General features: G+C 35.8%; 1 protein-coding gene across 3 annotated transcripts in view; it reads right to left on the minus strand.

Annotated features, from left to right (window-relative positions):
* The window catches only part of LOC149561555 (vesicle docking protein), a 77,605-nt gene extending 57,080 nt beyond the window's left edge, over window positions 1-20,525 (minus strand). The window contains exons 1-2 of one of the 3 annotated variants that reach the window (XM_089825184.1): window positions 19,999-20,525; window positions 12,219-12,362 (exon numbers count right to left, since the gene is read on the minus strand). In XM_089825184.1, the coding sequence (XP_089681310.1) occupies window positions 12,219-12,362; window positions 19,999-20,046 (192 nt within the window). In that variant the 5' untranslated portion in view covers window positions 20,047-20,525. Of the gene's footprint in view, window positions 1-11,978; window positions 12,063-12,211; window positions 12,363-19,998 lie in introns of those variants that run through there. The other 2 variants (XM_089825186.1, XM_089825187.1) reach the window with 2 other exon arrangements.
* Between the last annotated feature and the right edge of the window lie 6,848 nt (window positions 20,526-27,373).

Consider the following 27,373-nt stretch of genomic DNA (forward strand, 5'->3'; position numbering starts at 1 on the left):
ATGACTGTTACATAGTGCTCCCTGCCCATGGTTTCTCCCGTAGTGACTTCAACATTCATGCATACTGGAACTGATGATAATTTCAATTCATTCCGGTTTGGTGGTTTTCGATATTGAATGGCCCTTTGTCGCTTATGAGGATCATCGGCGGCATATTCTATATTCATTGCGAACTCCATCGTATCTCGTCAACATTCAAACCATCCTTTTTTGCGATTCCTATACATTTTCCAGAACTTGACGGCTCCTCTGCTTCTATTTTTTGTGGTGTAGCAAGCATTGTCATTGTATATGATTGGACCCTTTTGGCACCGTGTCTAGTTATTCCGTCTCCAGACTCGACTCATTTTGCTTGTGCTCTATCGAGATTTGAGACTATTGCTCAATACGCTTCACTATACTGTTTGAGATCCATTGAAAATTTGAAAACACTGACCCAAAGTCGCCCTTTAGATGCAGTTTTCAGTGAAATATCATCATCAGGTTTATCCATTATCCCAAGAGCTTCATCTACTTGCTCCAAAGTGGCACGAGCAAATTGACATACATCAGCACTCGGGTTTTGTTGGTCAAAAAATCTGCATCACCCATTCAAAATAGTGAAACTTCCAACCAACTGTCGTATTGAGACCTGAATGTTCTAAACCTGCTTCAATAGTCAGCTCCAGCAATGCTTGACTGGTGCTCAAAAAATTACAATCTTCTCCAGAGGCAGCCCCCATGAGATGAAGACGTGCACACCACTCTCCATCAATGCTTTTACCATTTCTTGAAAGCTTTTGCTGATTTGAATGCTCATCAACAGTAACAAAGAGGTTCTCAAGAACACCATATTGAAGTAGCGTTGTTGAAAGAGCAATGATATGAATAAAAAGATTTTCTGACTGATTGCCACTTTCACCCCAAAGGATCCAACTTGTAAATATTCATGCATTACTAAGCACTTCATCAGGACTTTGCAAGGTGCTCATCCAATAAAGCAAGGAAGACCGAGTTGCAACCTCGTGCACCCTTGGGATCAGCTGAAGCTTTATTCTCGATACGTTGGCAAGTTCCATAATCAACTGTCCTTTAATTCTTACCACCTAACTAAGAAGAAGAAGCAAGTCTTTGGCGACTAAGCAAGGCGTCGACACTGATTGCCAAGACTTTGATGTTCTGACCCTCAAAGTCTCCAATAGCTGCTTTTCAATGAATTCTACAATTGTTGTATATATTTGTTCTACTACATACAATATTATAAGGAACTCTACAGAAGATTGCATTCTAAATATGATGGTGATTTGGATTGTTATCTAAGATCTTCATATGTCTTCATCAACTTATAATCATTCAAAATTTATCCATCTTTCATTTCAAGGAATCCATTATTTACTTTGTTTTTAGTATAATCCTCTAAAAATGGGATATAAATGGAAACCTTAAATCGCAGAATTTTAGAGCTCCATCACAAGGTAGGATTTATTTCCCTAGGTCCTCCCTTCCTTTCATCTATTCGTTTGGAATCTACTCTCTGCACCGAAATAGCTATATCTCAGACTATGTGCTAGATTCCAAGGATCTGCGACCTGTTTTGGGATCTCAATAGGATCCCGGAGGTTCTAGGCCCTGTTAATCAAAGGCACAGTGCACCCCTGATCCATTAGGGCCACAATGTGCCCCTAATTGGGCCCTATTTTGGGTCCTCTTCTTGGATCTCGTGTCGAATTAGTTTCAGGGTGCAAACTTTTAGGCAGGTCGGCCTACGGGAGTAAGCTATTTTGAGCTATTTATAAGCCCCTCTATTCCCTCATTTTCACATCATGCATTTCACAAGTCCAGGCACTCGAGCTCAAGCTCCCAAGTTCTCAAGCATTCTCAAGCATTCAAGGCATTCAAGCTATCTCTCCATTGAAGATCAAGGATTCATGCATTCAAGCTATTGAAGGAGTTTATGGAAGATCTATCATTTCAACATTCAAAATCTCCCTTCATACATTCAGGATCCTTTTTTGCATCTTCTACATTCATGCTCTCAAGATCTATGTTCATCTACTAGACGGATTTCAAGCACATTCATTCATGAAGGTTTTTATGTCACTTTGATATCCTTTCTAGGCTTTTTAAGTTGAGTCAAACCTATTACATCTACATACTTGATTACATTCCAAATTTAAGAGCATATTCATAGATTTACATTGTTTCATGTTCGATCTATCATTACTACTTGCTAGCATTCTATCTTTATTTTAATTCAGAGTTAATTCCTAAACTGGGGTTTAACCAAGGCGAACCCCCCTCCCCCCAACAACAAACAAACATCTCCTTTGTTTTGCAGGTTTCGGATCTCAGATCGGCGAACAGGTTGCAAATTTGGATACCATTTTTGGCTTTCTTCATAACTACGAAATCAAAATCAGCATCCCACATCTTTCATCAAGAGCGCATTGCACCCCGATGCTCCAATTCACCCTGAAGATCCAATTTGCCCATGACAGATCACCGAACGATTTTTGGGTTTTGTCCGTAGCACAATTTTCAATTCAAATTACTAGAATTAGCCCTTTCAAAAGGTGTTTGACAGCTCGTTTTCAAGTTTGTATTTCACAAGGCATTTCATCTTCCTCTCTTTCATTTCTACATCATCATTGTGTCATATCTTTGTATCTCAGCTCTATATTGCATATCTTCTTGCTTATACCCTCTTAAGGTGGAGGTGAGAGGGAACTAAAACCAAGTTATTCATCCCTTTTGCATTAGAGTTTTGCATTGGTACTTCCTTTTGTATCAATCTAACCTAATCCAAGGGGTTGATCTTGGTCTTCCCCCTTCATTAATGCATGGTTGGATTGCTTCCACTTTCCTACTCTACATGTATTCAAGCAGAAATTGGCACCAAGTATCAACATAGATGAGTTAGAGATAGTGTTGACCAAATTTTGTGCATTCGAGGAACAAGCATAAACATAGGCAACTCTTAGCAAAGGAGCATTTAATGCATAGTAGGCAATAATGTCACCCCCCTCTCTCGCTGAATGGACATGCCCAGTGAGCTAAGTGTAACGTTCTACAGATTCTGATAACAGGATCAGACTTCAAGATCAAAGTCTAGTTAGGCTTAGGAATAACCTTGGCAATAAATCTTATATTCAGGTCTGAATATGCAGATAAGATAACTGTAGATCCTAGTATATATGCAAACTGGAGTACTAAAAATGTTGCTAATAACCCGTGAGGCTATGAAGACTTGGAGATCGGACTGTAGGTGTGTTGTGTGTCACCATACTGCCTTCACAGCCCACCTATATATCCATTTCAGAGGGTATGTCCCTTAAGGGACATAACCCTTAGCATTTAACAAGTAATTAGTTTACCCTAAGTCAGCGACCACAGAATAGTTATTAGTTAGTTCTAACTAAAGTTAGTTAAGAAACAAAACTAAAACCTATTACACCCAAATCGCCGACACCCAAAGAGCAATTATAAGTAACTACAAAATGTCATTCAGTGGAGTATATAACAAGGAGACTCAGGCACGATCTGCACCCATAGACCTTTGGATTATCCAGGTTAATTTCTTAACACTCCCTTTTAACCTAATAATCCTACAAAGAGATTATATCTAGCAACATCAATACAAATGTTAAGCAAGAATTAATACTCTATATCTGTCTATCTCTTCTTAATACATAGTATCATAAAACATATGATACAAAGTCATATTACTAAACCTACGATATGACAAATCACTGCTACTAGTGATAAGACACATGTTGTGACTCATAGAAACTGGTATTTCTAAATCACAACTAGATCCTGAATTTAAGATCTACCAAAATACAGGATAAACCCGAAGAATTTCTAGAATTCTTTCTTTATCCAATTTGTGACCCATGAACATGTCAATGTCACAAGACGATCTAAAATTCACCTAGATCTTACAATAAAATCTATTGTTAGGACATTATCTAAGAGATCATCACCTCTCATAATGCCTATTGCACAAGTATTCATTATTTCAAAGATCCTCACCTCTTAAATAATGATTACATATGGTGGAGCCCATAACAGTCAATAGCCTGACAAAATCAAATTTATCATTTTATTAATAATCAAATAGTACAAAAATGAATTACAACTCAACCATACCAATTCTCTTTTTGAAATGTTCTATTTTTACTCTAGATAGAGGTTTGGTGAGTATATCTGTTGTCTGATCTACAGTACAAATGTATTCCAATTTCACAGAATTCCTGTCTACCATATCTCTTACATAATGGTAAGGAATTTCAATATGCTTGGATCTATCATGGAAAACTGGATTCACTGAGAGCTTGATGGAACTCTGATTATCACAATGAATGATCGTAGGATTCATGGCTTGCCCAAATAATCCCACAAGCAACTTCCTCAGCCATACTACTTCTCGAGAGGCCATTGCTGCTGCAATGTATTCAGCTTTTGTGGAGCTCTAAGCTACTAAAGATTGCTTTCTACATATCCATGAAATCATAGCTGATCCTAAACTGAAACAGCATCTTGAAGTACTTTTCCTATCTTTAACACTTCCACCCCAATCTGAATCAGTGAATCCATGCAAATCTAAATCAACTCTCATATTTGAGTCCATAATTAAGAGTACCTTATAGGTATCTCATAATGTGTTTAACAGCAACTAGGTGAATCTCCTTAGGTTCGCACATAAACTGACTTAAAGCATGAACCACATAGCAAATATCAGGTCTTTATTTACTACGTACATCAGAGACCCAATTATCTACCTATAGAGAGTAGAATCTATTGGAGGTGATTCTGCAGCTGCTTCTTTAAGTTTATGCAAATTGGTCTCCATTGGAGAAGACTTGGACTTGCAGTTTCACATTCTGAATTTCTTCAAGATATCTGAAGTGTACTTCCTTTGATTCAGTATGATACTGTCAGCATTCTATCGCACTTCCAATCCTAGGAAGTAATAGAGAAGACCCAAGTCTTTCATCTCGAATTCTCTGATAAGATCTTTCTTGCACTGATTTATAAGATGATCATCACCTGTGATTAATAAATCATCAACATACAATATCAATATTACCATACCATCTTTATCTCTTTTATAATAGAAGTTTGGATCGGCTTCATTCTTAGAGAATCCTAAGCCAGTGAGATATTTATCAATCCTTTCATACCAAGCCCTAAGAGCATGTTTAAGCCCATAAAGAGCTTTCTTGAGCAGGCAAACAAAGGCATTTGGATCATGGGTTTCAAATCCTTCTGGTTGCTCTATATAGACTTCTTTTCTAATCTTCCCATTGAGAAATGTTGTCTTTACATCCATCTGATGTACCTTCCATCCCTTAGATGCGGCAATTGCTAAAACAGCTCTAACGGTAGTATATCTGGCGACAGGAGCAAAGGTTTCTTCATAATCAATTCTTTTTTTTTGAGAAAAACCTTTGGCTACAAATCTAGCTTTATATTTCTCAATACTTCCATCAGAGACATGTTTTATTTTGAATATCCATTTTGAAGAAACAATGGATTTTCCTTTTGGCCTTGGAACTATTTCCCAAACATCATTTTTCATAATTGATTGATATTCTTCTGTCGTAGCTTCTTTCCAGGCAAGATGTTTAATAGCATCAGAAGGATTGGTTGGCTCTGTTTTGGATAAATCAATCATATTTGCTGTATAACTAGAGAATCTTTTAGGTCTTTTACTTTCTCTGACTGATCCTGAAGGTGCAGCAAAATCTTGAGCTACTTCAACTATTTTTATGGCCCAAAGTGGCCTTTTCTTTGAACTTTCTTCAAGGTGTATTTCATCTCCGACCTCTTCTAAGTTCTCCCTCTAGGATTCAGATTCACTTATTCTTTCAAAATTTGATAAAGGAGAGGGTTCATGGGAATTTATTGCTCTTTTAAATGCAAATTCTTCCTCAAAGATTACATCCCTGCTAAGTTCAATAGTTTTCTATCCAAGTATGAAAATTCTATATGCTTTAGAAGTTTCACTATACCCTACAAAGATAGCCTTCCTTCCAGATGGTTCCAATTTGGTTCTCTTTTTTTTGGGCACATGAATGTATACAGGACATTCAAAGATTCTGAGATGACTTATATTAGGTTTTATTTTAGTAAATACTTCTTCAGGGGTCTTATTTTTAAGATAGGAGTGAGGGCCTCTGTTTTGGATGTATACAGCAGTACAAGAGGCTTCTGCCCAAAGATAGTATTCTAGATTTTGGTCAAAAATCATAGCCCTAGCAGCTTCTATAATTGTCCTATTTTTCCTTTCAGCTACCTCATTTTGTTTAGGGTTATAAGGAACAGTATACTCCCTCTTGATCCCTGATTCTTTACAAAAAAATTTAAACAAATCTGAGGTATATTCTCATCCATTATCTGTTCTAAGGGTTTTAATTTTATGTCCTGAAATAATTTCAATTAATGCTTTGAATTCCTTAAATCTTTGTAAAAAATTTTCTAATTCTTTGCATTTTAAAAAATAAATCCATGTTTTCCTAGAGAAGTCATCTATAAACAAGACATTATACCAAAATCCTCCAAGGGAGGGAATGGACATGGATCACATAAATCTGAATGAATTAATTCTAGTACATTATTTGTTTTTCTAGTACTATCATGAAAAGGACTTCTACTACTTTTACCTAGGGCACACCTTTTGCAAATTCTAGGGTGATCTTGGTTTAGCTTTGGTAATCCGGTAACCATCTTTTCCATAGTAGATAGGGTTTTAAAGTTTAGGTGCCCTAATCTTCTGTGCCATATTTCATTTGAATCTTCTACTTTGTGAACAAGGGCTTGAATGGGTTCTATATTCGGTTCATACAAATATCCCTTTCTTTGACCAATTACTTTAGCTTTCTTGATGGAAGAGTTCTTAGCCCAAGTTAATACTTTGCCATCCACGAATGCAACATTGTGTCCATCATCTTCTAACATTGTAATTGATATTAGGTTCCTTTTTATCCCTGGTACATATAGTACATCTTTCACAAGAAGAGTATTTCCTGTTTTTAGCTTCAAAGTGCAGCTACCAATTCCTTTAACTAAATGTGCTGAGTTATCACCAATAGTAACTTCACCGTTAACTTTCTCAGACAAGAAATCTAGAGTTTCTTTGTATCTTGTTATATGCCTAGAGGATCCACTATCTATTACCCATGCCTTATTTGAGATTTCATTTGATAAGGAGGAATACAAAACACGATTCTCCGGATCATAAGTTTCTTCTTCTCTAACAACATTTGTGCAATTCGCTTGTTGTTTGGAGTTTTATGGACAATTAGATCTATACTGTCCAAATTTTTCACATTTGAAACAATTTATTTTTTATAGGTCTTTCTTGGACTTTCCATTCTTCTGATTTCCTTTATTTTTCTTGAAATGTTTTTTCTTGCCTTTATAAGAGTTGGCATTAAGCATGTGAAGTTCTTCATCCTCCACTTTAGGTTTTCCTCCTTTCTTTAGTTTTCTTGATTCTTCCTGAAGACAATCATTCTTAAGTCTGTTAAAATCTGGAAGCTGATCTCTAGCACTTATTCCTTGTGCAAATGTTTCCCATGATTCTGGCAGTCCATCTATGGCCATGAGCGTTAGTTCGGTGTCATTTATGATGGTTCCTATTCTTGACAATTCATCTCTAATACCAGCAACTCTTAGAAAATAAGAGTTTATTGATTCTCCTTTCTTTATTTGGATGTGATTTAGTTGTCTCTTTAGTGCAAGGACCCTTGTTGCATTATTTAGTTCAAATGCATTTCATAATGCATTCATCATATCGTAGGCAGTTTGGCGTTTTGTAAGCATAGGTACGATGTCATTCTTAACTCCATCCAAGATGATTTGAATGGCTTTCCTGTTTCCATTGGACCATATGGATTTGTGAGGTTCAACAGGTGGCTGTTTGGATGCTCCATCAACAAATTGTCTAACATTATTTTCTTCGAGAATCATCAAGATTCTGAATTTCCATGCTTCAAAATATTCCTTTCCATCGAATCTGTCCTCAGGCCTGATTGTATATGCCATTGGAAATGAAGGATAACCACTGGATATAAACAGGTCTGATAATTGAAAATCTGCAGAGCCCTAGATCTGATAACAGGGCTCTGATACCATGTAACGTTCTGCAGATTCTGATAACAGGATCAGACTTCAAGATCAAAGTCTAGTTAGGCTCAGGAATAACCTTGGCAATAAATCTTATATTCAGGTCTGAATATGCAGATAGATAACTGTAGATCCTGGTATATATGCAAACTGGAGTACTGAAAATGTTGATAATAACCCGTGAGGCTATGAAGACTTGGAGATCAGACTGTAGGTGTGCTGTGTGTCACCATACTGCCTTCACAGCCCGCCTATATATCCATTTCAGAGGGTATGTCCCTTAAGGGACATAACCCTTAGCATTTAACAAGTAATTAGTTTACCCTAAGTCGGCGACAACAGAATAGTTATTAGTTAGTTCTAACTAAAGTTAGTTAAGAAACAAAACTAAAACCTATTACACCCAGATCGCCGGCACCCATAGAGCAAGTATAAGTAACTACAAAATGCCATTCAATGGAGTATATAACAAGGAGTCAGGCACGATCTGCACCCATAGACCTGTGGATTATCCAGGTTAATTTATTAACACTAAGGTGGATAAATTTGGGACATGGGTTATATTTTATTTCAGGCCGGTCATTGTAATAGAGGACATGTATAAAGGCCTCATTTCTCATTTGTAAGGGAAGAAATTTGGAGATTATTGTTATGAGCTACAGAGATAATAAACTTCTAATTGAAGTTTGGTGATTTCTTGGTGTATCTTAGTACTTGCATGTTCTCTTTGTTTCCTCATTTAGTTTAAAAATTGCTTTCAAGTACTTGGATGAATTTGCTTGACAATACTGTTGTGGTGAAGTTGCTTACTCAAGCCTTTTGTTTTTAAGTGATTCTTAAGTGCAGTGAAGTCTCTTACTCAAGCCTTTTGTTTTAAGTGATTCTCGAGTGCAGGTAAGGTTACTTCTAAACCCTTTAAGTGGAAACTTTACTTTTAGCTTTGATGCATATTGTTCGCTATGATAGTATTCATCAAGATATGAAATTCCTTTGCACCCCTTGAAGATTGCACCGACTTTGTGTAGTTGTTAAATTTGGCAAAACAATGTTTGGTAGACTTCACCAGAGCAGTGTTTGTCTTTCAAATTCTTAGGAATAAAATACAGTTCCTAAACCTTTTTCTCCTTTCATCACGCTTGTGAAAAACTCAAAAATGTACTCTCATTACCATATCATCTGACAGCTCCCATGTCCAGTGTCATCTGAAGTCAACAAGAGGAACAGAATGTAAGGCCCCTTGTGATACCAACATATCACATCAACTTTGGAGCTTATCCAGGGTTAAGAACTGCAGAAAAGGAACCTTGGAATCAATTGTATGATCTTTCGCAATCTTAGCATAAACACGATTTTGATCAAGCGAGGATAAGATATCTCAATATTTTATTCTACTATTGGTACGTCATTTAAAACACACATCAACAAGAACCAAGCATGTTGACCTTCACTATCATTTCATTCAGAAGCCAGTTAAAGATGAATCAGTTCAGTTGTTGTATGTTTTGATTGTGGATCAGACAGAAAATATCCTCACCAAGTCTTTAAGCCCAGAGAAGTTTGTAAAATTCAAGGGGCAACTTGGTGTAGCTGATAGCTTGAAATTAAGGGAGGGTACTAGAATAAAATCTTTTACTATTTATAATTTAATGGGCAATTGTGTAAGTTATGTAAATATTAGATACTTTCTGGTTTACAATTGTTTCATTATAGCAGCATCACCTTTGTACCCCTATAAATGATCAATTGATCATTCATTTAATTCATTCAATCATGAGTGCTTTGGTTGATTCCGTTGAGGATATTTGCTTGTTTCACAACATTTGTTGTTAATTGTGTCAAGATTTATGAATGTTGTAAGGTTGACCCACCTAAGACTAGAAAAGCTTGAAGTGTCTATGGCTTTCATAGCTTTGTTTGTTAGCCACTGACCTAAGACCCTGTTTGATTGAATGTGGCTAGGTCATAAATTCTCTTTGACCCTCAGTTAGAGTAACCAACAAAACCCTTATATTTTCTAGTCATTGAAACAATTCTTGATCCTTATAAAACAGAATATACTAGGAAGACATGCAAGAAAATAAACAAACTGTCAGCAAGACCACAGGTATATATTTGCATATCAGCACAGTTCCTTTAAAAAAGTGGCATACGAAGTATGTAAAGAAGTCATTCAAAAGTGGATTAACAAGGAATGTCCATCCTTCCTTGTCTTTCTTAGATTGTTTTTATATTACGGAGCAGTTTGAAGGCCATGAACTTATTTTCTACCAACCTTGGAAAGACAAATAAAAGAAATAGAGAAAGACTAGTCTTTCAGTCTCAATGTGTAATCATACAAATATGAGCATAGAAAAGAAATCAGTGCATATACTTGGATCTAGAAATATGCATTTGAAAATTTGCAAAAAATGGAGCTCAAAGTTAGATCAATGCCTATGTTCTTGAAACAAGAGCAGATTATAAGGTCATTCATACTGAATAAAATCAGCAAAACCAAATTCTTTGTTGAGATTTGAATACAAACTCCTCACTTTTCTGGTAGCACCTGTTCAATTTTCTGAATTCATGAGTATCCCATCAGAAAGAAGAATAACCAAAAATGTGTAAACCATTTTTATGCCATGATAAGCATGTAGAGCAATTGTTCAATTTTATGAATTCACAAGAGAATCCTATCAGAAAGTGAGAATAAACAAAAGAATATATGGATTCTTCACACCTTGAAAAGCATGTAGAGCACCAATTCAATTTGCTAAAATTATGACAATCATGTCAAAATGGAGAATAATAAAAAGAATGTATACCTTCAATCAGAAGGACATAAGGTGTAGTATAGTGTGTCAGACCATAACAGTAAATATGACCAATAAAAAAAGAGGAATACCATCCTGCTTGGGTGTCCTTTTGAGGGTAAGGTGAATAATTGAAAGGCCAGGTGATCAGAACTCTACTGATTTAAATTTGTTAGTTGCAATTCTATATGTGGGAGGATGGCAGCATATACAAAACGAGACATCTTTTATAGGCATTTCATTCAAGAACAACAATATACCTTTGATACTCTTGCTCAAGATTTTCTTAATTTTAATTTTTATGCTATCATGTATAATGGCATTTTTTGCAAAAAAAATTAAACACAAAATTATAAAGATCCAGAATTTCGTGAAATATGAAAACAGAACATGTTCAATTTTTTCCATTTCATATCATGTAGCATGTATAAGTTCATATAGAATTTTCAATTTAGGTTCAACTAAAGTTAGAGAGATAGTAGGTCATCCTTGATCCACTCTCTCCGAAAATGAAGTCTTTTAAGCATACAGACAGATAAAATACAACAGTGTTCATTTTCCAGTTTAGAGGGTTTTTGCTAGTATGTTTTTATGGATGCCTCATAAAATTGGTTTCTACTAAGTTTCACGATCCAGGAAACATCAAATGGCTAGGGACTTAGCCAATTTTATTTCTCTCCTTGCCAAGTTGGGGATGAAATCAAATTTACCATTGGCTTAGTTTTGTAGTGATTGTGGTTTTGTATGTTCATAGCTGAGGTTTTGACAAGCAAAGGTATTTTCAGTGTTTCAAATTATGTTGATTTTTTAAGATATATCTACATTGTTTTGGCATCAAACCCATTGATCCATATTTTATTAATAGTGATTCACATGACTCATCTCTCATGAACATGAGTGGCACACTTAGCATTAATGCATCAAGATAATGCTCACAAGTGTTAAGCCCTAGGAATTCCCTATGAACACCCATTCCCATACTAGTACACCTCAAGCATGCTTAACCACGGAGTATCCCCAAGATAAAGCCCACTTTGCTTGCTATCTCATTCAAAAAACCTTCAGCAAGTATTGTACCTTATGAACCATCGTCATGGAGCCCCCCAGCTAATCAAATGATAAGTGGGAGGTATTTTTTGCACTGTATCAAATTCACTGCAGCTAAAAAGTGCAAACGTGAAAAATGGTTTATTAAATAATTACCAATTATACATCAAAAAACTGAATCATGATCAATTTAAAATAAAAGCATGTCAGTATAGTCGTTGAACTGGAAAAAAAATTATTGAAGCAAAAGGTGAGGTTCATGCCGCATACAACATTGAGAGGTAGTGCATGTTCCAAGCTGCAAACAACCCTAGCTCCAAGCTCCAAGAGCACTTGAAGTCCCCCAACAAATTGAAATGCCTCAGCAGAGCCAGCATCCAAGTAAAGAACAGCATCCACCAGATCATCAGAGACCTGCAAATACAAAGCACAAAAACCTGAGATGATTTTTTTCAACACAGAAGTAGTAAAGATCACTTCAACTAATTCACCCTCCAGATTAGTCACATCTTCTAATTACACAATTTTCTACTCGTTTCTATATGTGAGCTTTTGTTGTCAACAAGTGCTCTCCAAAAACCAACATTCTTGTTATCATGTTGATCTTTTACTGTAGAACCAAAATATTTTATAAGATTTTGTATTGTGCACGTTCCAGCAAATATGACCAAAAAACATTTGAGATTTTATTTTCATATGATTTCAGTGGACAGTGGTAGAAACATTTCAAGAGATGTGATATATTTCAATAGTGTGGTTACGAAAAATATAAGGCACAATTAGAGTAGCTATAGTTTTCACTAAAAAAGACATTTGAAAACTGATCTTTTACTCTAGCATGAGATAGTTTAAACACTGATTAATAAAATAGTGGCAGCAGAGTAGGGATGAGTTTAAGAAACATCACCTCAAAAAAAGATTAAAAAATCTTACCCAAACTTTCATTTTTCAAGGAAAAAAATTAATTTGTATTGCCTAATTTCTCTCTTTCTGTGGAAAAAATGTCAGTTAAATTTACAAACGTTTTTAAATCACAATTTTTTTATAAAAGATTGATGAGTTCCAACCCTCTTGGTCGATGTTCACTCATTCATACTGAATCACTTGCAGAATCAAAACACATTCTGCAAGATCCCATATCAGCTATACATATGCCTGATACATCACGAATGCTTTGGGATTTGGCCAATGTATATACGTATGATGAATGGAACTGTGGCACTCCACTTGCCAATGCAGAGGGAAGGGAATGGAGATCAGAAAATTTTGGACAATAATAGGCAAATGCATTGATTACCATGGTAAATCTTTCCATTTTAAAGATACAATTCTTGTAGAAAAGTAGAGGCTTCAAGGTGGAAACCATTGATGGGTTTAAGGGGTAGTATCTATGATATTTAGTTGCTACCTGTTGTGACCACTCCACACCATCACCCCATTGCAAATGGGAACCCCCTCTTTTGCTCATAGTTGTTAGGCTCGACAAATTTTGACATTGTTTTGCACAATTTATAGCTTTGAAAGAGTGAGGGGTGTTTGAAAAACCAAATGACCAAGTTGTGATTTTAAAGTGGGAATGTTAAACTTCAAGTCTTCCAGGGTCATGTTCTAACGGGTTGGACATAAAATCCAAACTGTATTTAAATTTTGGCAAGTCAATTAGTCCAAAATTCAATATAAAGGCATATTTCATGCATAAGGGCCTTAAAATCCTTATAAGTTTTGATTTTTCATGTGCAGAATGGCCAATATCCTAAGGAAAATCAATTTTACTTTATAATAATACACAAAATCCAGACTAAACAATTTCTCTTCATATTTTGATCAAAATCCGGACATGAATTCTCATTCATTTTTTGATCAAAATCCAGACTATACATGATTTCCCTTCATATTTTGATAAAAATCTGAACTATACATGAATTTCCTGTCTCATCTTGGCACTTTCAGAGAAAAACTCAAAGTGTTGGAGGTCAAAATCCAAGCATACCATGAATTTCCACCACTTTGGATGATTTTGGCTTTTGAAATTTCTAAGTGTTTGAAAAATCCAGATAAGGGGTGATTTTTCCCCAAGTGCGAGCTTGAAATATTTTTAAGTCTGAAAATTGACCAAATTAAGGTCGTTTTTCCCTCGGAGGAAGTTCGAAACATGAAAAAAAATTCAAGTTTGGACAGGGTAGATTTTCCCTTGGAGGAAATTTGGAACGTAAAAAAATTCTAAGTCTAGGAATTGTCCAGACAGGGGTTGTTTTTCCCCAATACCAAGAGCAACATGAATACTTTTGTAAGTCTGCAAATTGTCTAGACTAGGGTCATTTTTCCCTAGGTGGCAAGTATGGACTCCAAGATTTTTTCCCAAGTGTCAAATTTGTCCTACCTAGGGTGCTTTTTTCTTCAAGAGGAGTTTGGAACGTGGAATATTTTTCTAAATGTTGGAAATGTCCAGACTAGGATGAAATTTCACTTCAAAAGCTATTTTGTGAAATTTTTCCAAGTACCAAGGATGTCCATGATGGCAAAGCAAGACCAATTTTTTTCTAAGTACAAGATGAATTCCATCCAAACCCTGATCGATTTTTCCTGCCTTGCATGGATGAAGATGGAGGTTTCAAGTCCATGCGAGTTGTGGACTTAGGCAAATTTGAGAATCACAACATGGATCATTTTTCCTATGAGAGGATTATTTTCTTAATTAATTGAAATAAAGGGGGGGAAATTAATAAAGTCAAAATTAGGAGCTTCTAGAGAGGAGACCCTCTTTTATCCCACATTGCTTAGGTAAGCCAATAAGAGGCAAACAATAAGTATAAAAGAATGGGTGCTGTTGTTATAAACATAAATATTTCTGGAAGAAAAAGGCAAGACAAGCTGAATGCTGAAGCAAGACTCCACAAAGGGCACTTTTCTCCTTGAATTGTTACACTTCCTCCAACTTCTCCTTCCATCCATGGCAGATTGCAGACAGTAAGGCCACTTTTTCTAAGGCACTGGAAGACATTGAAGGGGGCAAGAGCAAGGATTTTCAGTCAAAATCTGCAGACTCCTGAAGGTGGACGATTTTTTTTTTGTTGAAAAATCATAGAAATTTATTATGTGCCCAGACTGCCATGCACTTCTTGTAAATAAATTCCCCGTCCTTAGACATCAATCTGGAAACAATTTGAGGGCCAAATCTGTATTCAGACCCAGATCTGCAAATAACACATACAGGGGCAATTTTGTTTGAAAAAACATTAAAAATAATTCAAGGGTTTAAAGTATCCATACTTGTTTGCAGATTGTTCGGCGACCAAATGCCCAACCTTTCCAATCATTTTTAGTCACCAAAGCATTACGGTGAGAGCGCTACGAACAAATTTCTCAAGACTAAGCCTGAAAATTGCATTATTTTCCATATAAATCTGGGTTTGTCTTTGTTTGCAATCTGGTCCAAAAGTTATTGCAGAACTTTTCCATCATTCTCAACACCATTTTGCAGTTATTAAAGGACTGAAATAGAGGTATGTTGCTGGCCTGAAGTCTGAATATTCTAAAAGAGAGGCAATTTTCCAAAAATTTGTATAAAATCACTAAGCCCCCAAAGCATTACAAACTTGGTCGCAGATCAATCCACACACCAAATCCTGTCATTTCCAATTGGTTTCAGTCATTTGGGGTTTAAGGTAAGACTGCTACATGTGAATGTCTGAGGATTACATCTGAAAGTCATTTTTTTTTCCACCTGAGTGTGAGTTTCATTTGTGATGGTTATTTGATTTTAAATTGTTGCAGACTTTATGGTGGCATCTTGAGGCTCATTTCGAGCCATTTTGAAGTCTGAAAACCTTGAGTTGCAGACCAAAATCTACAGATATAAAGAACAGGGGCGATTTCTATTAAAATTCACAGTGAAATCCCAGGCCTTCCAACTCATAATTTGACATTGCTGGGTATTTCCAAGTTTATTAGGCATCAAAACACTAAGTTCAATACTTGGATTCATTCACAAGGAAACATTGCAGGTATGTCTTCAGACATTTCAAGGTTGGCTTTAATGGTGGACATGGTTTTAAATTTTAATGCATGATTAATTGGTCCATCATTCACTAACGAAACCATGGACATGAAGTATGATTAGTTTTAAGCGTTGTGATCATCTTAAGAGGGATTGAAATGAAATTGCAGACTTGTCTTCAGAAGTTTAAACTTTCCAAATAACTACTTTGCTGCCATGATTGGATTGTTGTTTGTTTCCAAGGTCATAAGGGAGTCCTAAGTCATCATTAGGAATTAATTTGACAAGATAATATTATTGAACTAAGGATGTTAGCATAGCTGGTTTGAAAATCAAAACTCATAAATTTGACTAAGTATCACAGATCCTTGGCATCTTGATGTTCTTGCTTATTCCTTTCCTTGGATTAGTATGTTAAGACAAAATATGGAATTCCTCATCTCATCCATGAATAAAATCAAGAACTCTCATGATCTAAAACTTATTATTTAAGTCTTTAATCTTAATAACTTCAAGCTTCGTACAGTAATGGCAAAGCCGAAGGGATTCACAGCAAGGACATTGCTAGTCAAAAAGCTATCCAGGGGCTTCTATCTAGAGTCCTCAATGTTATCCAAGTTGGGAAAGGTCACAGATACAAACATAGAACACCTTGATTTGAAGAAGTTAAAGAAGAGAATGAATGGACACAGGGATTACTTGCCTTCACCACTGGCAGTAAATATTGTGGAGAATGGACTTTACCAGGGAGCTGGATTTCCTCCAGCCATCCAATTCAGTGAGCTCAGGGTCAAATTTGCAAAAAACTATGATCCGAACACTAGGACAATTCTGGCTCAAGGAAAGGTACTTGCATTCCTGAGTAAAGAGGGAATAAGAGAGACTTTTGGAATCCCCTATCACTCTGGGATGCAGATCAGGACTAAGGAAGAGACTAAGAAGCTATTTAAAGGAAGGCAAGAGACCTGCAAGGATATCATAAATAAGAAATGGGTCAGTGGACCAAAGACGCATCATTCCAAATCACCAAAGAAATCGGTGCGTTAAGTCTTCAAAGCTGAATACAGTGACATGGTGTTTATGCTGAACAAAACTATGGGATCACCTCAGGGAGCTATCTTTGGTACCTAGATGTTCTAGTTCATAGAGGAGATAGGCACAGGTGAAGTAATGATAAATTGGACCAAGATGATAAGTGACAACATCGAATCATCGATACACAATTGAAGGGCTTTAGGGAAAAAAAATATAGTTTCTACATAAGTTCTTACATAGCCTACCTGTTGGCAAGGAATATAAAGTATCCAGGCCTTAAATGTCGAGGAGAGGTTGGGAATGGAAAAGGTCATTTCAAGATCTATGACTGCCACCATGAATTAGAGTTAAATGGAAGAGTGAGTTACGGGAGGATAAATGACATCTTTAGTATGAACATCACTTGCATACTTCAAGAAGAAACACATAGGAGATCATCTAAGGGGGCAACTGAATTGATTCAGCAATACGGAAATTGGTATATCTAATTCCGTACTTTCACTTATATCAGGATCCAGGGATTTTCCTCCAAGCCATACAGGCTGCCCAGATTCCCTACCAACAAAATAATCTTGTTGGGGGTGGTAAGGCAACTTTCAGAATTCAATCTTATGCAGAAGGAAAGGCACAAGTAGGGAGTGCGTTCATCCATCAATTTGGGAAAAATGCTCGTCTCACCCTTCATTACAGGCAGCAGGGGCAGAGAAAACAGAGCTACACTAGTTCAATGTGTAGGCAATTTTGTTAATTTAATACTAGCTTTCTAGCACAAACTATGTGAAAGTCAATCATTACAAATTCACAAGTAATTACTGTGCTGATGTAGCAACCTCTAGTTCAATGGTAGAAAAAATCATGTTGTTTGCCAATCCCATCAGACCAGATCAGAGGCTACCCTAGCAAGTCATTACACCTAACTCACAGTACCACCAAGGTTTGCATATAAGCCTAAAATCACAGGCCTCACACTTGAACTCAATATTTCTAGCAAAACATAACCTTTGTAAAAAAAATACTTAGCCAAATCTCCCATTAATACATTAAGACTCTCATGTCTGTTCCATCCCAGTTCGATTTACCCAGTTGCTTTCATTCTCTTCGCTCTTACTCAATTTGGCTTTTCATTCTCTAGTTCTACTCAGATGGGATGAATAATAGCTCAGATTTCCAGTGATAACAATAACAGGAGATGTAGAATGTCTCCAGCTTCTATGACCTCCATGGGGGAATGCTCAGCTAATATTTTATGTTACGGCTCACTTCATTTACGTTCCCAACCAAGAAAGCCTATTGAGCAATAGGGAGTTTCTTCATTATCTAACTACTATTATAATTTGGATGATAAAAAATTCCCATATAAGCTTGCATCAACTTTTGTTTCCTTGAATTCACTAAAGCCCATTTTTTCTGATTTTGTTATGGTCCTCCAAAATTTCTGCAAACAGCCTTCAAAGGATCTGACTAATGATTAACTTCGACTTTCTGAAAACCCTATGATACCATAAAACAAGCTAAATAAGTCACATTCAGAAGATAACTAAACCTATGGTTTAGGACCCAAGTTAGAACGGTTGTCCTAAAAAACAACTAAAATGGTTAGAGCTTAATATTATGGAGTACGGACTGAAGTTTGAACAACATTGATCAATCAAATATGAAGAATTAAATAAATTCAACTCATAACTGCAAAAATCTTTAAAATGAATTACTTGAGTCCTTAGTAGCATTCATCATTAATTTTAAGTAAAATGTAGAGTACTTAGTAAAGAACAAAGATTCTCAATTGAGACGAAAGCAAAAAAGCAAACAATTCAACCACAGAAAAACTGACACTGGAAAACACGTTCTTCAAATGATGATTCAGATTAAGGAGACCTCATCCAGGCTGTGATAACATAAATCATCAAAGCTGCGTGATAAAAGTTACTGTCTAGTGTCTATTAATCCATAACAGGAAAGTCATTACAAGAAGATACTTGCAATTTACAAATAAAACACCGTGACAAAAGTAAACACATAAAATTGTGTAAAAACTAAAATGCACAGGACTATCGGGCAGGCAATATAAATTCTGTGCTGAGGACACATTAAGTTTCACTGTAGTAAACCATTATAACATTTTGTTTTTTGTTTTCCCATCAGAGCAGGCATGATCGGAACTCCCACATTAAACATGGACTCAAACCTCTCCTGATGTATCCCTCATTAAGGTCTTTGCCTCACACTATAACAGTGCCACTTAGACTTGTTAGTTAGCCTATCTAAGATACAGGCTTTCCTGGCAATAACCCAAAGTTCAAATCCCAAAAATGCATCTTAAAATGAAATTTTTAAGTAGTCCTGCATCCAGTACCAGGTATGTTTACCTCAAATGACAAGATTAGAGGCAAGAACTAGGCCCATTTGAAGGAACAGAAAACCTTTGCTAATGGAACCTAAATCAAAAAGTATGTTCCAGTATTGTATGAAAAAAATGATTCAGCAAAAGATAGGAAATCCATTCTTTTTCTAAAGTTGTCACTATTAAAGCAGCTGAATTCTTCTAGAAGATCATACTTTTAGATAATATAGTCAATTATGTATTGTTAATATAGTCAATTATGCATTGTTAATCTTTTTTCAAAATTGTTTATCTGCAGATCAAGATTCGTTTAGACTTTGATCTGACAACAAGAGAAAAAATATGCAAAAGTTTAAGTCAAAAAACCCTGCGCTTATAATCTATTCGTGGATGCTGAGGGTAACGGTGAAAACTAAGGGCTGGTTCATTCCTCACCACCCTTTTTATTAAAAATTTGAATGTTGGTTTGGGTTTATATTTCAATTCGTGTAAAAATCAAAATGCATCTTGCTTCCAATAGCGCGTGACATACGGTTTCCCATTCACGCGAAAACAACTGTTTTACTAGATACATTAGCCAACCACAGATCTACAATTAACAATATGGATTTCAAGCGGCAAACTTGACTAGCAATCGGAAGAACAGACACAGCGGTAATTAAATAAAACAAAAGTACCTGGTTAAGGGCTCGAACGCATGAATTGATCAGGTCCACTCCAGCCATGCTTGGTTAAGTGTCTCTAAGTATATATGTGTGAATGGTGACACTCCTTTGGCATTCTCCCCTAACCCCCGAATGTCGCTACGGGGGAATCAATCTCTGGGTGCGTCCAATGGCAGTCTGCGTAGCTTCGCACAGGTCTTGTAGCTTGGTGAGCAACGTGCCCAACGTGCCCAGATAGGCACAAGGGACCACTCTCCCCTTGTACAATTAATGATAATTGGTAATTGGGCCCTGTCAATTGAAATAGCTCACCATCAAACCTCCCACTGTGCATGAATTTGTTTGGAAATGGACCTTTGGTAAGGGCTCTCTACGTATACCTGGATCAAGAGAGGTGATCGTTACTAGAACCAATTAGTTATGCAGGAAGCGCTTCTTCATAAATCGTAATCAAGCCCGAAAGCGGGGCTAGGAGGCTCCAATTTTGTAAGCCCCTCGGGGGGGGCGAGGGTAGAGGCCCAACACTATTTCATTTTTATAAACTGTTCTGGTTTAGTGGATATCATTATAATTATTCGTCTGTGCCTTACACAAGGCACAGTACTCATGTTTTTGATGGTCACCATCAATCAATTTTTTCGACGAAAGCTAATTAATTCCTAAGGTTGAAAATAATATTTATTTTTTAATTAATTTTGAATGAGGAATTCTTATTTTCTCATTGGCTAGTGACATTTTTAGTAGAGGTAAAAAATGATTTTTTTCAGAAAAAAAGGAAAAAAAGTTTTTGGAAACTTCTTTCAATTCTTTTCAGCAAAAACTTTATTTTTACAAATCACAAATCACAGAAGCAGAGGATCATCTAAACTATGTCTACCATTGTTTAAATTGTCTGCCTGCACATATAATCAGATTTGATAGTGCAATTAATTTCATTTTCAATCTATTCTAAGGATTTAGAGGCAACTCGTAGGGAAGGACGCATTGGGTGCAGAACAAACCGTGTCCATATAGATATCTGGATCCAATTATGTCAATTCTTTGAGTAATTTTCATTTTCAAGAGATTTGTATCATAATTGCAGGAATTAAGAAGAAGAAAAATGGGGGTTGTAAAGAAATTATTGGCTATGGATTTGCAAAAATTAAATGCAAATCATCAATTGATTAGATGTTAGTTGATTCAAGTATAATTGAATTTGTCGATGCCTGCAATAACCATCATGTAAAAGTGCCTGCACAAGCTCTGTAAAATGTCGAATTTGATCGAAGGTGTTCACTAGAAATAGTTTTTACTTAATTATGACGCCAACAACCAATTTTCCTCATACATCTTACCAATTTCTTTTCTATAACAATCGGAATCATTCTAGATACGTTTGGTAGGATTGATATTCCTAATTGTTTCTTTAAATATTTTATGTGTCACTGTGTATTTATGTATATTTAATTTTAATCATTTCAATTTATGGAGCAGAGAACCTTAGGGCTACTTCACATCGCAGTGTTAGAGATCCAACTCTATATAGGAAAAAGTTTCTATTATAAAAACAAATTTGCACAGGAGATGCATGTAGATAGAGAATTTTCGAAATCATTAAGGCGAGAGGATTGTGAAAGAGAAGAAAGCATTTGTAAGGACGAGTTGGTCCCTTCTGAAAGACCACATCAAGAAGAGGTTCATGAATTTCAATTACCATTTAATGAAACTCAAAGAATAGAGTACAGGGATTGAAATTATTGAAAATGTAATGGTTAAAATTTTAGAATTTTTATATTATGCATGCATAACTTCACTATGTACAGTTGCAAGTGCATTTTCTACTCGTGCTATGAGATCTGGGGATCTGGTTGTTCAAGTTGTAGATGGATGTTTCGGGAATTCAGGTGAACGGATAGAAAGAGTGAATTTTTTTATAGACAAAATGGCCTTTTAATCCATGGAGAGAAAAGCAGCATCCATTCATTGTTCATGGTCACCATGCTAAAGGGAGACGAGTTCAAGAGTTTTCTAGAATTTTGGATATTTTTAAACAAAGAAAATTTAAAATACCCCTAGAAAAAATAAGACCACCCAATCAAAAAAGAAAAATTATTTCTAAACTTTAGAAGTTGAATACTGACAAGTTCGGTATGGTTGACCACAAACTATTTTGATGGAAATGAGATCCATGGCACAAACTATTTTGATGGGAATGAGATCCATGGCCAAATTTGATACTGTGAAAGAAGAAAATGAGTGTTGTTGCCACTTGGCTATAACATGAATGGTAGAGTTTATGACATAACAGTAAATTAAAGTATAAAAAATATGATTTTAACAAAACTAATGATGGAACACATTTCTCTTAAAATGTGATGTGTTTAATTTAATTGATATGAAAGAGTGGTGTGGAGTATTTAAGGGCCCGTTTGGTTGATGGAATAGGAATAGAAAAATTGGAATACAATTCTATTTTCTATTTGGTTTGTCACTTGGAATATGGAATAGGAATACATATTCTCATTTTGCCTCTAAAATGAGCTTACACCCATTCCAAAAAATAGTTGTTATTGGAATAGCCATTCCCATTCCCAATATTACATGCCTATTCTCCATTCCTATGCCCGCGACCAAATGGGCCTTAAAGGCTATTTACTTGTATACATGTTTCAACACTAAATGACTCATTACTGCAAAATCATTACTTGTGTGTTACGTTGTATTTTTTATTAATTACTTCTTAATTTTTATTTATTTATGAGATTTTATGCATTTCAATTTCTATAAATTACTTTTATAATTTTTCAAAATGTATTGTTAGAAATGCTTTAGAATAACTGAGAGGGGGGTTGAATCAGTTATTCAAGGTCCAAATGTCCTATTCAAACTTTTTTTCATCAAGTAAAGTGTGCCCATATAACTTGTTCATTCATCTAAGCTTAGACATTCCTATTCAGCAAGTTACTGTAAATCAACATGCAAGCATAACACATAAGAAGTTCAACACATAACATAGTGATTTACGTGGAAACCCAATTTGAGAAAAACCACCAATAACATGCTACTCAATTCTCACTCTTCTGAAGTGATGCCCTATGAAAGGCCTACCATGTTAAAGGCCACAACACACTGTAAAATGTGACCTAGTTAAAGGATTTAACCACCCTATTAGAAGTGGGCCTAGTTAAAGGACATTAGATCATTCACTTGGAATGTCACCCTGTTAAAGGATTTACAAATGGCTATTAAACCAACTTAAGTCCATAGAATTTTCTTCTACCCTAACTGATACAATTGCTAGAGAGTAACAATAAGGGGTTTTGACCTGATCACAGAATACAACTCAACTTGTAGATTTCAGATCATCATTTAGCTCATAACATTACCTGGCCTTCAATCTCTGCAACTCTTGACAGCTTGCCCTCCTTTCAAGCTTTGTCTCATTGAGTCTCCATGCTCAATGTACTAGTGCAATCATCTCTCTCTGACCACTTGTCGAAGCAAAGTCTCTGTACTCTGGTCTTCTTTCTCCTAGATGCCTTTTCCTTGACACCCTTTAACCACTTCACAATTTGGCACACCAGCAGCTCTTACTTCTTGGTATGTGACTCCTTAAATAGGAATCTGGAATTTCTTTTCCTGCTCGATTCTTTCCTCCTTTAATTTCAGTTCGTATGGATTACATAGGATTCATTGAATCTAACCCATATTTTGTTCCTTCTAGAAACATCATGAAGAATCCTCTTGAATTCGCTCAAAAATGGTTTACATAGAATTATGTACCACCAGCTCATCATCATTATCCTCCAACTGGTTCACAAAATTCAAGGTAACAACCTTGTCAGCTCAGATCTGGAGAATCTTTGACTTTTTCAATAATGCAACAACTCAGCACTATTGAAATTCTGATGCTCGACGCATACTATGTTACTCGGCATCAACTACATTTTACTGATGTTTGGCACCTATTGTGAATCTACTCGACATCCACTAAGTTTTTTGTTTACTCGGCACCCGAAGTTCACTCGGCACATACTAGATTTTCCATTTGCTTGGCTCTAACTAAAAATTTGCTCGGCTTGAACTAGCTTGCTCGGCATCCACTAATGAACTTAGTTTAAGCTTTGTAGTCAACCTTGTTTCAACTTATACTTCTAATGTTTCTAAGTGTGACCAACCTTTGTATCTTCAAGTATGTTACCAATGCATCATTTAACCATTGTCTTAACTGATCCTTGCACTTCATTACAAAACCATAACTCAACCTTTCCCTTAGGTACTTTTGTTACATCTTGTTGATTAAATCCTCTTGATCAATCAACTAAGTGATAGTACTTGGATATTATAAGCAATTGTCATTCCTACAAATAGTAGGTTTGACATCAATGAAAAAATAATGACTGAAAATATTCTTTTAACAACAATCTCCCTCTTTGATCTTCACCAATGATCTTTTCAATCAGATTTCCAACAATCTCCCTCTTTCGCATTGATGGCAAACCAAACTGATCAACCATCACACCAAACTATTCAACCACGTTATCAAAGTGCTAACTAGTTTAGAATAGTAAGTCTAATGCCAGAAGAACTTGTATCACCATTAGTTATCTTATCTCCTTCCCTTGATCTACTATCCTCATTGCTTTACTTCTACTTCTCCCTCTTAGCTATTGTATTCTTTTTCTTTCCTTTCTACCCTTCTTACATTCTCTCCCTCTATATGCATTGCTCATCTTCTGGTATTCCTTTCTCTGTCCATATTTTTTTATCAGCTTCTTCTACATCTTCATCTTCTTCATCTTCTTCATCAATTCTTTTTCATTCTTCTCCCTCAACTATTGTTGATCAGTTTCTCATCAGATTTCTCCCTCAACTGTTGACCAGTTTCTAATATTTCTCCCTCTTTGACAATGATGCCAAAGACATATTAACATCTTAGCATCTTATTATGCAAGTGTAGCATTTGCAGGTTCTTTTAATTTCTCCCTCCATCACCTTTCTTGTGACTGATTTGGAACTTCATCATTTCAATTTCTTTAGGCATGAATCCTAAAGTAAATACCCTCTACATCAATGTGTAATATTTCAACAATTAGCTCATTTGATGCAAGACAATCTTGTTTTCTCTTAAGTAGCCTTGGCTAGGGGTATCACCCCTAACTTACCTCTGAGATACTCAAAAGCATCTTTAGGTAGTGCTTTTGTGAAAATGTCAACAATTTGTTCCTTTGAGTGAACATATTCCATCTTCGCTTGTTTGTCTTCCACCAATTCTCTCACATAGTGATACTTGATTTCAATATGCTTAGTTTTGGCATGCATTACAGGGTTCTTTGATATGTTGATAGCACTTATATTATCACAATAAAGAATCAAAGGCTCATTTACCTCTTCCTTCATACCTTGCAACAAATGTTTGATCCATACAATATTGATGCAATTGATAGCAACTGCAACATATTCAGCTTCTGCATGGATTGTGAGGTACAACTTTGCTTTTTCCTAGTCCATGTAATCAATCTTCTTCCCAAGAAAAGTTCTCCTCCACTGGTGTTTTTTTTGTCATCAATATTGCCTCTCCAATCAGCATTAGTGTAGGCTCTTAGTTCAAACTTTTCACTTCTCTTATAGTACAAACCAAAGTCATCAATTCATTTTAGATACCTCATTATTCTCTTTACTGCCATCAGATGATTTTCTCTTGGATTTGGAGAAAATCTTGCCACTATTCTAATAGATAATGCAATGTCTAGTCTATTGTGTACAACATATTGCAACTTTCCAATCATTGATCTATATATTGTCTAGTTCACCTCAGTTGACTCATCATTCTTAGATAACTTATGTCCTATTACCATTGGTGTGCTGACTGGTTTTGAGTCTTCTAATCCAAATGTTTTGAGTATCTCTTTGATGTATTTGGATTGGGTCACAAATATATCATGCTTCAATTGATGTACTTGCAAACCAACGAAGAATTTGATTTCTCCAAACATTGACATCTCAAACTCATGTTTCATTTGATCAAAAAAATCTTTGCATAGAACATCTTTTCCTCCAAATATTATATCATCAACAAAGATTTCAAATATCAAAATGTCTTTACCTTTTTTAGCTTTGATATACAGGTTGATGTTGTCATCTGTTCTCTCAAATCATATCTTCACAAGATATTTGTGCAGTCTCTCATACCATGCTCTAGGTGCTTGCTTCAAACCATAGAGTACTTTATGCAGTTTACAAACCATATCCTTGTTATTGTCATCAACAAATCCCTCTAGTTGTTCTATATAGACTTCTTCTTCCAGTATACCATTTAGGAAAGTAGACTTTACATCCATTTGGTAGACTTTGAAACCTTTGTAAGCAGCATATGTAAGCAATGTTCTTACTCCTTCCATTCTTGCAATAGGGGCAAATGTTTCCCCATAATCTAGTCCTTCTTCTTGTGCATAGCCTTTACAGACTAGTCTAACTTTGTTTCTAGTTATCTCACCATTCTCATCAAGTTTGTTCCTAAACACCCATTTTGTACCAATTACATTTTTATCAGCTGGTATAGGAACTAGGGTCCAGGTTCTATTCTTCTCAATATGATCTATCTCATCTTCGATAGCTTTATACCAGTCATCATCGTGTAGTACATCTTTCACTATTTTAGACTCAACCTTGCTCAACAAACATGATTCATTCCTGAGTCTGTTCCTTATCATTGGTCTAGCATCCTTATCACCAATGATTTGATCTGCAGGGTGATGTCTCCTCACATACTTGGCTAACCTTGGTTCTGTCTTTCTTTCCATATTTGATCCTTTAGCTTTAGAGTCATTTTGTTCTTCTTCATCTAGTATTTCATCATTTCTTTCATGTATGCTATTTTTAGAATTAGAAAGTGTATTTTCTTCATTATGCAACTCAACTTCTTAATGCAGCTCGACATTCACTGGTTGTGACTTGGCTAATACTGAAATTTGTTGTTGATTTCCAATTTGATCAGTAGTATTATCTTCAACAGTCATTCCTTCATAGAAGTATATAAAAGATTTATAATCTTCTGATTGCTTGGACTCATCAACTTGGACTTTTGTATGCTCATCAAAATTTACATTTGCACTCTCCACAATCTTGTTAGTGTTAGTATTCAAACACTTATATGCTTTTCTTCTAGTGGAGTATCCAAGGAATATGGCTTCATCACTTTTGGCATCAAATTTGTCATTTCTAGTATCTTTAAGAATACAACATTTACAACCAAAGACTTTGAAATGTTTTGCATTAGGTGAGTGATCACACCACAATTCAAAAGGTGTTGCATTTGTACCTTTCTTGACTTGGACTCTATTCAGGGTGTAAACAATAGTACTTACAACTTCTCTCCAGTACTTTAAAGCAACATTTTTCTCCA

Source organism: Cupressus sempervirens, chromosome 4, assembly GCF_028749045.1.
Source record: "Cupressus sempervirens isolate cs-2001-9-10 chromosome 4, ASM2874904v1, whole genome shotgun sequence".
NCBI classification, from domain to species: Eukaryota; Viridiplantae; Streptophyta; class Pinopsida; order Cupressales; family Cupressaceae; genus Cupressus; species Cupressus sempervirens.